This window comes from Monodelphis domestica, chromosome 4, assembly GCF_027887165.1.
Source record: "Monodelphis domestica isolate mMonDom1 chromosome 4, mMonDom1.pri, whole genome shotgun sequence".
NCBI lineage: Eukaryota > Metazoa > Chordata > Mammalia > Didelphimorphia > Didelphidae > Monodelphis > Monodelphis domestica.
Window position 1 is genome coordinate 291217136 of NC_077230.1, and position 15871 is coordinate 291233006.

General features: G+C 36.6%; 1 protein-coding gene across 1 annotated transcript in view; it reads right to left on the reverse strand.

The window, feature by feature from the left end:
* Positions 1–15871, reverse strand: part of ZDHHC20 (zinc finger DHHC-type palmitoyltransferase 20) — an 84916-nt gene that overhangs the window by 14087 nt on the left and 54958 nt on the right. Inside the window, exons 6-10 of the mRNA XM_016421849.2 lie at positions 13860–13892; positions 13360–13480; positions 5538–5670; positions 3956–4082; positions 1219–1308 (exon numbers count right to left, since the gene is read on the reverse strand). Of these exons, the coding sequence (XP_016277335.1) occupies positions 1219–1308; positions 3956–4082; positions 5538–5670; positions 13360–13480; positions 13860–13892 (504 nt within the window). The remainder of the gene's footprint in view (positions 1–1218; positions 1309–3955; positions 4083–5537; positions 5671–13359; positions 13481–13859; positions 13893–15871) is intronic.

Sequence of the window (15871 nt, forward strand, 5' to 3'; positions counted from 1 at the left end):
AAAACTTAAGCCAACTAGAACTCTTTCCTCAACTATGCCAACAAGATAACAATGTATGTATATTCTTACCAACATAACTTAAGGAACTGAATGTATCACAGATGAAAAGCAGCCCATTATTTATATGTACTGTAAAAGAGGAAGCAAATTGAGAGGGAAAATGGAGAGGGGTTTCTCTCTTCTCTTACTGATGGAGAGGGGTAAACAGGGTTTAACTCACTGGATGGAGGTGTTTCTCCAGGGAGGGGTTGAAGGGAAATATGGAGGCAACTGGATGTGAGGAAAGCTGAAAGTCAGTGGAGAGATGGTTGTGTCTCTCCTTTCCCAAGGTTAGCTGACCTCAGAGCTAAGGATCACACAGAGAGAAAGAGAAGGAATCTGTCTACTTCTCTTTCCTTGAATGTGTGCTCAAACTGCTGGGAGGATATCCCAGACAGCCCCTTTCAGGGGTAAGGGTCTTTGTTGTGAGTCATTTCCCTATAACCCCAGTGACAAGTTGGCTCTTTGCTTGTCCCAGATGAAACAAAGGTTTCACTTTTTGATCTTGTGCCCACAGACCCAACCTCTATCTTTCAAGAAACTAACCAATTTCTAACTGACAGTAACTGAAATTTATTTTGAAAGGGATGGGGAATGAAGGCAGTGTTGATCAGGAAGCAGGATGGAGGGATCAGGAGAACCCTAATAATTAAATTCAACAGATGTTTGAAATCCAAGGTCCTTGGCCAGAGGTTTGGGGTCCCAAAGCCTTTTGGCCAAACACCCTGTTTCTTATCTCCTAACTTTACACTAACTTAAGCTAATATCTTCATTATTTAACCAGGGAATGGTGAAAAGGGAAAAGACCCAAATGAGAGGGCAGATTGGCCCCTGCCTCAGAGTCCAACTGACTCTTGGTCAGTCTTGAGTAGCAGGAGTCTAATGGTGAGGGGATATGGAGGATTTTCTAGCAGGAGATAGGTATATAGCAAGGTGGAAAATCAGGATCTTTGTCCTGGCCTCAGGAATCTCTCTCAGACCCTCAGTAAGCACTCCTGGCAGTCTTCCTTGTAGGCTGGAAGTGAAGTCAGTTGCTCCAGAATTCTTTCAGCCCCCAGTTCCTATTCCCAGAATTCTCCTTGCTCACTCTCCCCTCCTTCTCAGGCTAGCTGTTCATCATTCAACAGCAGGATCTCTTTTCTGACATTACAGTACAAAGCAGATGGAAGGCTCACTCACCTCCGGGAATGTTGTTCATGGTAGTTTGTGACAGTAACTTGTTCTGTATCCATCATGAGGCGAGTTGGGAAATTGACACCATCACCTAAACTGCATGATTAAAAATATTACTCATTATTTTAAGTATTCCTAGGCTCCTTAAATTAAAGCAATCAGGCTTGTTATCTGCTTTAGAGAGGATAAAAAGAGAGTAAAACATATAATCAAAAGCCATTACTCAATAGATAAGTGATCAAAAAATAGGAGCAGTTTTCAAAAGAATTGCAAACTATTAACAAAAATATGAAAGAATGCTCAAGATCACTAATAAGGAAAGAAATAAAAATCAAAACAACTCTAGGCCTCACCTCACCTGCAATTTGACAAAGACGACAAAAGATGGGAATGGTAGATGTTGGGCTGATAAGATATGTACACTAGTTCATTGTTAGTGGAGCACAACTGTTGGTGAGTCACATATCATATAACCATTTTAGAAAGCAATTTGTAATTATACAAATAAAATCACCATACTGTGCATACCCTTTAACCCAAAGATTCCACAAGGAGGCTTATACCTCAAGGAGGCCAGTCCCTATTATATCAAAATTTAAAGCACAGAATTTATTTATTTATTTATTTGGTGATAGCAAAGAATTGGAACCAAAGTAGATGCTCACTGGTTGGGGAATAGCTCCAAGGAGGGTTTGTTAGGGAGATATGACTCTCCTTAATTGTACAAAGACAAGCAAAGGGAGATAATATGTCTTGGGGAAATATATCAAGTCAGCTTGTAGGCCTTTAAAGATAAGGTATGGCAGATAATGGTTCTTATTTTAACTATACCTTTAAACTCATTCAGAGAGAAATTTGAATTCCAAAGCCCAACTAAAGTATATATAATAAGGTGACTTGAGGAAGATGCAGGCTCAATTATAAAAATCAATATAGCATAAAATAAATTACATTGGGTAGAATCAATACAGTAGAAACAGGGTCATAGTTTGATCTTATCAGACATAATATGTTTTCTCTCAATTTTTAGCTTCTCTTCTCCTAGCTACCCTGAATTTATTATGTAAAAATATTTTACATAATCAAGATTATACTAGTTTCTATTATGAACTCCTTTATTCCTTGCTTAGTTAATAATTCTCCCCATTAACTAAAGATACCTTTTCCCTACTCTAACAATGAAGTGACCTATCACATTTTAGGGTCATTTATCAATTTGATGTTTATTGTGTTATAGTGTAAGATGCTACTCTAGATGTAATTTTTGCCAAATTATCTCAGAATTTTCTGAACACGCTTTGATAGTCTTTCTTCCCATGATTTTTGGATTTGCTAGATTTTTAAATAAAGAATGGCTATATATGACTGAATGCTTATCTAGACAGTTCCACTGATTTTTCTATTTTTTAACCAGGACTGGTTTGGAGGATTTTGATTATATTCATATATTAATATGTTCTATATTTTAAGTAATTTTTTTGTATAAAATACTATAACTATATGTATGTGTAATGTTAATCCTTCTCATATTAGAAGGACATTGAGCTGTGTCTTTTCTTGTTTCAAATTTTAACAAGGATCACAATTGTGAGAAGTCAATTCACTATTTTAGAGATTAAGTATTGAAATAATTAAAACTTTAGGGAGCCACTTTGAAAATTAAGAGATTTGAAGTTATAGACAAAATCTGTACCATTACCTACCCAATTCCTTAATTCTTCATTGTCCAAGATACTTTTTAAAGCTTATGTGAAACACTGGTTACAGGTAAGAATGAAAGGGCAGTATTAATAGCTAGCATTTATATGGCATTTTAAAGTTTACAAAGTATTTTACATGACCCCACATTTTAACCTTGCAACAACCCAAGAGGTAGGTTACTAGTATTATTTCCATTTCACAGATGAGAAAAATGTAGTCAGAAATTAAACAACTTGCCCAGAGGCATATAACCAACATTGTCTGAGGCAAGGTTTGAACTCATTTTCCTGACTCTAAAGTCCAGTTTTCTATCATTACAAAAAACTGTCATACAGACTCATCTCAACCTGAATTCTCTATGATGATAATAGGGAAATTAACTGATTTTTATAATGATGACCACAAAATAGTATAAAGAATCTGAAGTGTTGTCTTCTGGCAAATGTATTTTATTGTATTTTAGTTATCTATAAAAATTTAAGTCATGTGCAATATGTAGCAATTCCCTATTAACTAGATTATTTGATTAATTAGAACATCCCATTTATTAAACATATTGGATAACAAGGAATTTAACAAACATTTCTCTTTTATGAGTACATTTAAGATCAAGTAGCAATTAATTCACCTTTATGAAGTACTGTAAACTTTATAAAACTACCTTGTAAAGTAGGTAGTACAAATATTATTGTCCCCATTTAACAAGGAAGGCAAAGTACATAACTTGTCTAAGGGTACAATGCCAGTAAATATTAGAGCTAGGACTTAAACCCAGTGTTTCTAGTGCTATTGATATTATGCTATATTGCCTAGATACAACATTCAACACTATTTGATATTATTACCAGTGGCATGTAGGATGCAAAGCAACAGATAATGGAAAAGCCAAGTATATTAAGTTTTTGAATGCAAGGACTATATTTACTTCCCTTCTCCCATCCTAAATTCCAATACTCATCAATCATAATCCTTCAGCAAATAAGACAAAGAATTTCAGCAAATCTACCACCTATGTGACTAGAATTCAGGATGAGTAATTTACCTTGTAAAGACAGGAAATAACCAATATTTTTTTTCATCTCCAAAAACTTGTCTCCAATTTTTACTCAATCCAAGAGAGAAACCATTTTTGTCAGGGCCATTTATAAATACAGGTGAACGGAATGCCTCTGTTAAAAATAAAACCAACAAACTAAACAATATACTGCTTCTAAGGAGGTTGTCAATAGAACAACAATAGAAGAAAAATGTTTTAGACAAAGCATATCACTGGGAAAAGATCTGTTTAGGAAAGAAATAGACTAAAAATATAATTAGATATGGAGGAGTTTTTTAAATGAAAAATGTTTTTTAGGCTTCTCCATCAAGTTATCCATGCAAGAAGGCACAGTAGAATAGCTCATCTTTCTACAGTATTATAAAGATATATATTCATGGGTCATCTCCTGCACATTTACACAGATAATCTTTATGGAGAGTTTATGAAAGGCATGGATGGAGAAGCTAGGTGGCACAGTGGATAGAGCACCAGGCCAGGAGTTGGGAAAACCTGGGTTCAAATCTGGCCTCAGAAACTTCCTAGCTATCTGATGCTGGGCAAATCACTTAATCCTATTTGCCTAGCCCTTGCCTATCAGAACTATTACTAGAACAGAAATTAAAGGTTAAAAAAAAGTCATGGAGGAGAATTCAAAAAGAAGAATGAAGTATGAATGAGTTGTCATCTACAACACTGGAGGGAGTGCCCACAATGATGAGATCCTGGAACAATTAAAGTATAGTATAAGCTTACAAAGTGCTTTACATACATATCTCTGCTATGATTTGTATTTTCAGATCTTATTAAAATTCTCCATTATGTAAAACATATTATAGGCCCTAAGCTAATGGGCCATATAAATTTTCATGGGCTGAACTAAAGTAAGTAGCAATTAATATTTCAATAATATTTAAAAGTTGACAAAGTGCTGCTATGAGCTATCATGGTGAGGAAGGAGGTATAAGGAGCATTCTAAAAATTCATAATAAATATCAACCACTTACTAACATCAGTTAACCTGTTAACACCATGCAAGAACATTTTCCAAAGAGTTTCATCTAGTTTTAATTTTTTTCTCTTAGTGTCAATATTTCTTTTTTTTCCATCCTTTCTTTCCATCTCCCACTTCTTTAATGGAAATAACTTCTAATGGTAGAGGTCTTAAAGTGGAAACCTCCTTTAGAAATACTCTACTTTTCTTCGATTTTCTCAAATTAGAGACTATACCATTCAAGAAACATCATAAGAAAATGTCCTACTTGTAAAAATGTTGAGTGTTATTTCTAATAGTTGAGTTTCTAAATGAAGAAAAAGCCATTTTTAACCTTTTATTAAAAAAAAGTCTTAGGATGAATTTCCTTTTCTTAACCTGTTTCAGAGAAAATTATTTCCAACACCCCCTCTATGGCTTATTATGCATAATTCCAGTCTCTTCATCTAGTACTTTAGTTGGTTAATGGTTCTATCTAAAACAAATTGGAAATTATACTGATTTTTCCATGATCCTATTATGACTTCTCTTGATCACATAATTGATAACAGACATTTACCTGGACAATTATTCGTTTTACTTTAAACAACTTACCTATTGTGGTTCTATTTTTTCCAACTAGCCACATGTGGTAACAGAAAAGTGACAGGACACTAATGAAGAACATAGAAGCCACAAAAAAAAGAAAAAGGACATGGAATTGTGCACGGGTGGTTTTTTGGTTGGTCTGAGGAGAGAGAAAAAAAAAATTAGATCAAAGCTCACTGATATTTTTGTACCTTTTATGCTACTCTTAGGTATAGTTTTCTTAACTTAAATATTTCAAAAAAATTTCCAGATACAAATAATAACAGACTACTTGAACAAGACAAATACTGAATATAAAAAAAGCACAAAAGGAGATGAGTTTGTCCAAATCCAATCACTGGCCCATGAAAGAATTCACAATCTCATACCACTAAGGATCATTCCAAGTGGATGAACTCAGTAATTTATTTGGTATACTACATAGTGTTGTTAGAAAATTATGGTAAACTGAGAGAAGTTGTCTAAGCATGATCAATTTATTAGTTAGGCAAGCATTAACCAATAAACTGGGTCTATGGCCTCTCTCAATGACCAAACACCCCAAAGTAGGGCTCCTTAGCCTTAATATAGTTTTGGGGATCATAGAGTTGGGCAGGTTGAGAAGCCAATGTGACATTACAGAGTAGACAGCATCATGGAGGTTAAATCAAGAAGTTAACTAGCAACCCCACAGGACCATCCTTCTCTGTTATATTGGACTGCTTGTTTGATTCACGGGAACCATCTACAGGTTGCTCACCTTGTTAGTGGACCTGAGTTAGCAGACTCCCTGGTCCCTAGATAAGATTTTCTTGAATGGTACAAGGATAGTTCAGGGGCAATGTATAACCCTTAGAGCTAGATTCAGGACTTAAAGATTAGACCTGATGTCTTGGTATTATCCCAGAAGCTGAAAGCATGAGGGGTAACCAGTTTTCTTTTAACTAAGAAGTAAACTTGAACTCCTTTGACTAGGAAGTGTTAACTGTTTGAATCACAAGGTTAGAGACAGAGGACCAGACTCCCTGGTGTCCACCTGCATTCTTCAAGGATAACAGATTTCCTTGAGGCAAGAGTAGAACAGTGATTAGCAGGAGAATTTAGCTTATAGGCAAAGAGACAAAGAGATGTGGTTTGAGTGATCATACAAAATGGGATAGTAAGAATAGGATCAATTACAGAATAGAATTAACTATAAAATGGTATAGAATTCATCCATGCCTTCAACAGAAATTCCAACTTAAGTTGACATCAGGTATAAAGAAGTTTTTTTAATTATAAAAAAATTCCATCTATGCTGCTACCCAGTGCCTGCCCTAAGCAAAACCTTGAAGTTTATCTTTGAGCTACCTTCTCTGTATCTCTCTCCTCCCTTTTGGCAAGCTCTCTCTCTCTACCAGGCATCCACTGACCTCAAGCTGCTGTGATTTTTAAATCTCCATCTTGCTTGGTCTAGTACCAAAAAAAAAAAAATTTATGCACACCCACACTATATGGGCATGTGCTAGTCAATGGCAAATCAGAAATAACTAACTGCCCACCTGGGCTGTCCTAAGCCAAGCTTGAGCCACCATTGGCAATTGTGAGGCACAGGAAGTGAAGTAGAGAACAGCCTCTGGAGTTCACTCACTTCCTGTGGACAGGGCTAGGCGCCAGTTTGTTCTAGGAGCTCGAGCAAGGAGGAGGTCCGCAGGCAGCTTTCCTTCAGATCGGTCACGTGAGTCAAGGGACTAATTCTCTTCTCTACCTTGGCCTTCCAGGCCTAAACTCCAGAGCCAGAGGGTTGAGTTAACCTTTATCCCTTTCCCCTTCTTTCCTTCTCTCCCTCTCCTTCTTTCTTGCTCCCATTGTAATTAAACCACCATAAAACTCCATTCTGACTTGAGTGTTTCATTTAAGGAATTTCATAAGTGAATCCCTTGGCGACCCTAAATTAATATATATCAGGCTTTAGAGGTGATTTTAATATCATACTGCTCCCTGGTTGGCAAGTATCCTCACCTTTTGTTTTCATGGGGTAACTGGTCCTTTTAATCCCACACTCAACTTCCTGTTACTTTGAGGTGGCTAGAGAATCTAACAAAATAACCCATAGCTAGTGAATGAAAATGTTTACATTTTGAGGAAAGTAAAGTATTAACATAATGGAAGAATCCGAGGAAAATATCTTTGAGCCCTAGGGGCCTTTCATTGGGAACCTTCAAATTATACAAATTAGGAAACGACTGATTCTATCTATATGTAAGGTCTATTTTGCTTAAGACATTATAATATACAACACAGTAACTGTGATAAAAGAAATCATGAAAATGAATAATTTCAACTTAAAAATTACATCGACAATGGATTTTACCTTTGGACAATTCTCTGCAGATTTCCTACGGCAAAGCTTGTACAAATAAAGATAACATATTAAGATACCAATAACAACCAAAAATAACTGAAAACATTATTTTAAGAATGGTTTATTGTCAAGGATTACTAGATCACCTTCTCTGTAATAGAAATATAGCAAGCATCCTCCAAATAAAAGAAATATAGACGAATGCGTGGTAGTATACTGTTAGCTCTAGTGGGGCTCTTTAAAGGTTATCTACTTGATTTTTAAAAACAGAGACATGTATAAGAAATAATGTCTTAAATATATAGATACAGAATATTAAGTCTAGGCAATTTTCTAAATAAGAGCTATCCTTTTATTCTCATGATTAGTTGTTTTCAAAAAACCTGAGATAGGAAGAAAGGGTTCACATTCTCTAACACTTTTTACAACTAGAAAAAAATAAAAACAAAAATTTTAAAAAATCTAATGTAGTAGGGCCAAATCTGTTGCTTCACTTTCTATGTTTTCAGTTACTCATGGTCAACCACAAAGTGCCCAAAGCCCTAGAGGTCTTTCTCAGGGGTCAGTTCTGCTTTCATTATATTTTGTGGAAGCAAGGTGGGAGGCCAGGGAAGGGAGCTCAGGTAGGAGCAGGGAGAGAGAGCACACATACTGAGGTCGACAGATGTTTGCTTATATCTGTGGTTTTAGCCATCCACAGTAGGTCTTGGAATGTAACCCCTGCAGATCTGGGGTGCTACTCTAATATGGCTGGCACATTACTGGAAATCAGCTAGAAAGATGTTTTATCTGGTATTACTGGGGTCTGAAGTCTCATCTAAGTGAACTACTCAGGTATGAGAAATACTCCTTTAAATACTAAAATGTATACTATTTTAGGTATTTTTGATGACATTGTAGCAGTGGATAAAGCACTGAACTTGGAGTCAGGAAGACTTAGATTCAAATCCCAACTGTGATCCTTAAGAGCTCTGTGACATGGGCAACTCCCTTTACAGTTCTGAGCCTCGGGACTCTTCTGAAGCTTGTATGCCCTAAGGGGACATTCTCTGCCCTGGGAGGGAGAGTTCCCATGCTAATAAAAATCACAGATTATTTACATACTGATATTTTTTATGAACATCTTTATAAGATACATTCTATACTTTTCTTAAATCAAGGCTATTAAACAATTTGGCTTTTTAGCTTGGGAGGACAAAGGAGCTTTGGTGGGATATCCTCCTAATTTTGCTCTTTCCATGTCCCAATGAAGCAGCAGAATAGGACTTCATGGAGGTACTGGAGAGAAAAATGCTGAAATATCTGTTAATTTAGAGTTCCAGGCTATGGAACATGGAATATGAATCCCTTATATAACCATCTGCCCCACTACTTTCATTGGCCTGTAGCCTCACATAGCCTTGCTAAAGCAAAAGATAGGAATGAAGGCAGCTCTGGAGCTAAAATTCAAAGAATGGGATTGTACAACCTGTAGCAGCTGCAATGCCCCACTGAGTAAGGAAGAAAGACTTCATGTGCCCCCAAAAGACTTCTAGTCAATTTACACATGTATTTGGCTTACGCTGGAAAGTTGGGACAGGAGTGATGTGGTTCTAGAACCCAGAGGCTTTGGGGACTGGCCTAAAGAAAATCTCACTCCAGTTTAGCTGATTCTGGGTCAACTAGCAGTTGGTGTATGAGGAATTCCTTTAGACCTGGCTCTGAAATGAATTCACTGGACAAACCGTTTCACTGCCTTGTTTTCCAGTTTCTTCAGTTTTAGAACATAATATTGGACTCAATTAATTTCTAAGGTCTTGCTAGCTATATGACTACCCCCACCAAATTCTTCTTAGCTTCCTTGTCTCTTATATTGACCCCCAGGCCCTACTCCATACCCTACTAAGTCTTACTATGGTTGTCCTCCTACTAGTAGCAATGAAGAAGAAGAAAGCCAGCCACTCCTTTCCTTCCCTCTCTTCTCTATGTTTATGCAATTTCACAATTCTTTACTCATTCCTCATCTTTCCTTTCCTTCTCTAATGGCATCTTCTCAGTGGCTGGTCAGAAAGTCCTACTATGTGTATGTTTCTTTCTTATCAGGTATTTCAGGGGGACTTCTGAAATTATCTATTGTGTTCTCAAATACATATGCATATGTATTCAATTTAGTAAAAATTAACTAGGTATCTATGAAATGAAAGGATATGAATATGAAATCATGTGAACTTGGGAAAAAATCCTTCCAAAAGACAAGAGCTAACAGAAGTTTTTCCAATGTTGTACTCAACAGAAATGTATTAGTTGTGAGTGTCTTGACAGGATCTCCACATTTCAAAATTGAAAGACTTTCCCAGTACCTATAACTATTTTTCCTATAGGAGAATGACAAGGATTGGTCTTCCTTCATAACATTCTGGTGTAAGGCATTTGAAAGATAACAAATAATTGGTAGGAACTCCAGAAATAAAAGGAAACTCAACCAACTGTTTTGCATGAATCTAGAATCAGCTGCAAATGAAGACATTCATCTTACCCTGAAGTAGACCAATTGTCAAAAGAGATTCATGGGGTGAGGAAGGTGGGATAGGAGAGCTATATATATTCAAGTAGAACTACAGCATATATATATATATATATATGGAATAGAGAACAGAATGCAGCTTCACAAAAGGGAAAACTTCCTAAAAAATAAGAGGTATCCAAATAAAATGTGCCAGCTCCAGAAACAGTAGGTATCTTTAAGCAAAGACTAGATGTGGTTCTTGGTTGGACAAGAGTCAAACACCCGAAGACAAAGGTCCCTTTTACCTCTTACACTCTCAAACTTCTGAGAACAAATATTAAGGTTTGCTATTAGAATCAATGAATTTCAGAGACAGAAAGTACCTTAAAGAACACCTAGCTCAATTTCTCATTTGACAAATGAGGAAACTGAGGCTCAGAGAAATAAAGTGTAGAATATCTTTCTGAAAGATTTCCATCAAGAGAAAATGTTTAGAATTAAAAAAAAAAAGTTCTGGTGGATCAATTATCTATAAAACACTATGATTTAGAATTATTGATTCCACAACAATGCCAGGAGAAAAATATGCTATTGCAATTAGGACAACGAATGTTATTATGCATTTAATTACTGTCTCTATATATCAATATATGTATTTCTTCTGTAGTTAATTAGAATTCATTAAAATGCTGGTAACCAACAAAAATAAGTAAATATTATTTTAAACATAATGTTCATCTCAAATTCCAAAGGGTTATTATAATAGCCAGAAATTGTTTTGACAATTGATCATTGTGCCTGGGGAAATACAGCATCTAGAAACTAAATGAAGAGAAAGCATAAGAATAGAATCAATAAGGATGTGGGTTATACCAAAAGGATGAGGGTGAAATAAGTAGGAATAAGTACAGAAAGTATTTTGGACGCTTTGTCACTGACTGCATTTTAATAATAATAGCATTTATATAATGCTTTAAGGTTTGTAAAATGCTTTACAAATGTCTCATTTTTGCCCCACAACAATGGGAGGTAGGTGTTATTATTATTCGCATAGTATCATAGCAGTGAGAGCTGTAAGGGCAGCTTAGAGGTCTTTGGATCAAATCTCTTCATTTTGAAGATGAGAAGGCTTAAGGCCCAAAGAGGGAAAATGACTTGGGCAACACTCCAAAGGTAAACAGAAGAGCCAGAATCTGAATCAAAGTACTTTGATAACAAATCTGGTGTTCTTTCCAGTATTCTGAATCTGTAACATATAGGTTAACATAGCATTTGTAATTGATAAAAGGACTGGAGGCTTGGTTGTTACTCCAGAAAATTCTTGCTCTCTTAATCTGCTCCATTCTTCTGGGAATAAGAGGGAAACTTGCGAGGTAAACCGGTCACATCTTCAAGACCAGGGTGGAGGGAAGGGAAAGGGACAGAATTAGCTCAGAGGGGACACAACTATCAAATGAGGACCCAGGGAAAGTGGGAACAAATTCATCTGCTGCTGCCCTCCATTTTCTAATTTCTAATTATCAAGTGGGAAAATAATGTGAATCAGTGACTAGATAGTGAAAACATAAAAATGCCATTAATCCCATTTGCAGCTCTGTGACCCCATTTGTCAGTAGCTCTAATAACAAGAAAGCTTGGCGGCAGAGAGAGGTTCAGGGAAAAAGAGACATGTTGAGTTTAGGATATCTACTGGAAGTCCAGTTCGAAGCTGAAAGATAATTGGAGATGTGAGAGCAGAGGTCAGCAGAGAGCTGCAGGCCGGGCCATGCTGAGAACCCTCAGCACAGAGATATACTGAAAGCCACAGGCGCAAATGGAGGGGAAGGAAAAAGAGAGGACCTGTGTAGCACCTCCGATGGGACAGCCATAGTCCGGTGCACTTTTCACACCTAAGCCTCCCAGGCCACTGGGGCAGGTGCTAGGATTCTGCCTTTTCTAGGGGAGGACACTGAGGCAGACAAAAAGGAAGTGGCTCGCTCAGGTTCACACAGTGAACAAGTGACTGAGGCTGGGTGCTAATATCCCACTGGCTCAGGAGATGGAGAGGGAAAAGAGAGAAAGCCCAAAGCAGAGCCCTGACAGACTCCCCACTTAGAGGGCACCATGTGGACAAGGATTCAGAAAAGGAGACTGAGAGGAAACAGGCTGTGTGAATGAACTTATGCAGGAGACGATCAGATCCCACAAGCCTCACATAACAGGGTCAGTCACGTGCCTTCATATGCCAGTGTGGCAGCAAGATTCCTGACTGCCCAAAGTCAGGGTGTGACGAGTGGAGACTCGGGGGAAACCCTGGCCAACTGGAGGATCTTGGGAGAAGAGTCTGGTCTGGGCAGGGGAAGCAGTCCGGTGCTCTGCCATTTTGGGGCTTGGGAAAGGAGCTCTCTCACAACTGCACTAGAAATATTAGAGAAGTTTCAGTATAATGATGGGGCTGGAAGCCAGACTGTAGGAAGTTAAGAGAGTGAATGGAGAGGAAATGAAGGTCATGATTGCAAATGGTCCTCTCCAGTTTAGTTGCAAAGGGCAGAAGAGATACAGATATGTTAGCAGGGATGGAAAGATCCAATGCCTTTTTCGAGGATGGGGGAGTATAAGAGTGAAGGAGGAGAGAAAAACTGTGAATCAGGTACTGAACTTGCTGAGGAAGAGGAGTGACCTGGAGATCTACAAACAAAGCTACCAAGATTTTGATTGGGGGTGGGTGGGTGGGGGTTAAGAAAATGACTTCATGAACCTCAAAGAAGGAGACCAAGTGTGAGAGTTAGGAGAAGAGCTTAGAAGTGGCAATGGAGAGCATGAAATGAGAGAATCACTGATCTAGAACTGGAAGGTAATAATAGTCCAACTTCATCGTTTTATAGATGGAAGAGCAAGGAGTACTTCAATTCTCCCTGGCTCTTCCATCTGGCTGACTACAAATTTCAAATTGTAGAAACTGATTAATAAGGTCTTGCATTTGCACTAAATCAAATGTTTAATCCTTAAATATAATAGCTTAATGAAAACTCCAAACTTACCGTCCAAAATTTTATAAAATATTCTAAAACTGTTGTGGTCACCAGAATACAGTACAGAAGGGAATAAAATAAAAACAGCAGGAAGTATTTGTAGTTAGAAAATCCCACACAGTTATTCACCCTGGAAAAGTAAAGGAGATAAATTGTTGTAATATAAAGAGCAAATTTTACCAAAAAATTTTTTTAAAGAAAAAAGAGAAAATATTACACAATAAAATCGTATTAAACTAATTTTTAAAATGGGCACAGTTGGGAGAAAAAAAAAACAGAAAATTAGATTGGGCTAGTAAATAAACCTTTCTACATAGAATAACAGTACCACATCTCAATTCTTAAATAATCTAGTTATCATTACCATTTCAGAATATACTATTGATCATTTAGAGAAATTATTGGATAATTTATCTTAATTGGGGAAAAGGAATTAACTTTCAAAATGTAGTACTCAAATTAACCTTCCTCTTTTGCCACCAGAAATGTTTTTTATTTTTCATACTCACCAAGGACAATGATGATCCATCTTAAGAACACATCTAAGAAAGAAAAATACAATAAAATTCCACATTTAAATTTCTGCTTATAAATTCTCATACACTTGAAATTTTTTTTAGAATTTTATCTTAGAAGAGCATTATAATTAGCAATTTTATTGCAATGGGATATATATCACTTTCTCAGGTGATTAATATTCAGCAAACACTTACTATATGAAGGCTCTAGGCATACAAAATCATCTATCCCTTTGAAGAACTCAGAATGGCACAGAGGAAGAAGCTCTGGCTCTGGGGTCAGAGGATGTGGGTTAAAATTGCACTTCTGATGATTACTATGTATACGACACCTTTGGCAAATCATTTCACCTCACTGGGCCTTGGTTTCCTCATCTATAAAATGAAGATGTTGGACTATTATTGCCTTTGAAGTTGCTTCTAGTTCTAGATCTATGATCCTATCATTTCATGTTTGGTTATAACTGTATATATGACATAAAGCAAACCAATAATTCAATCAACTGGCATATCCTGAAGGGATGAAATTAAATCCCAGCCTTCAAGGAACTTAGATTCTAATGGAAGAAACAACATGTGAATGACTAGGTACATACAGATATTCAATATAAATGAATCTAAGATGGGAAAGCACTAGCAACCTGCTAGACATAAAGATAGGAAAGAGTGTCATGCTCAAGGAATTGAAAGGAGATCAGTGTAGCTGCATCATCAAGTATAAGGGGAGTAAGGTGAGACTAGAAATGTATAAAGGTACCTTATGAAAAGCTTTTAAATAACAAATGTGGGAGTGTTTACATTTGATCTTGGAAGCAATAGGAAGCCACTGGGAATCAATGAATGGGGAATGGGGATGGCAGAGCAATAGGCCTATGCTTTAAAAAAATCATTTTGGAAGGTTAATAGAAGATGGAACAGAGTGGGGAGAGACCCGTGACAGGGAGATCAGTAGGTTAGAGATTCTGTATTGTTTCAGCATTTAACTTTAAAAAGCCATGAGTAAAACCACTATAAAGGCATAAAATTTATTTTAAAACATTTTTCTATGAAATTATGAAGAATCAAAACTATATAAAATATGAGTTTTTAGTCACTTATTTGAAACCCAACAGGTCTTAAAATTTATAAATTTATCTTTAATGATATAAGCTTCACTGACAAGATAGATTTTGTACATTTACTTTATTGTTTGGAAAACTAATCTGCCTAGCTTAATAGAGTGGATTTATTTGCTTTAGACATATTTTGTTGTATCTATATGTGGGGCAGAATTTTTTTTAAAGACTATAAATTTAGTGAGATTTAATTTCTTTGAACAAATCAAGTTGTACTATGCTTCTTCATATTTATATAAGTTCAACATTTTAAAAAATAGCCATAGTCCAAATAAGCTAGGTGGCTAGGTGATAAAGTGCCAGGCCTGCAGTTAGGAAGATCTAGGTTCAAATTTGGCCTCAAGATACATCCTAACTGTGTGACCCCATGTAAGTCACTTAACCCCTTTGCCTACCTCCTGCCTTCTGTCTTAGGGTTGTTGTTCTAAGAAATTTGGAATTTCTCTTAAGGAAGCTAAAAGAAAATATTTAATGAGCATTGATCTTGAGGCTAAGTTCTGAACATCAGGCCAGGTTAGAGGTAGTTAAGATGAACAATAAAAAACACAGTAAAAACCACCAGGAGCATAAGGTAGAACTGTTTACAAACTAATGGAAGAACAAGGCAGAACTTTTCTTCTATTCACTTAAAAACAGACCTTTGGTTCTTGAACATTCCTCCTTTTATGTGGAATAATACAGGGTTCTGAAGAGTTCAAGGTACATTTTACCTAATGGGCAATGGAGGGGTGAATGGTGGCAAAAGTTAAACCAATTAGCAACAAAGAACTGTAAATAAGGGCTGTAAAAGATGTCATCAGAAAAGTGCATGGCCAGAAAAGTAGGTGGGATAGTGGGACAGTAAGAGAGATCATCAAGGCACAACTTCGGAGGACCACCAGAATCCAT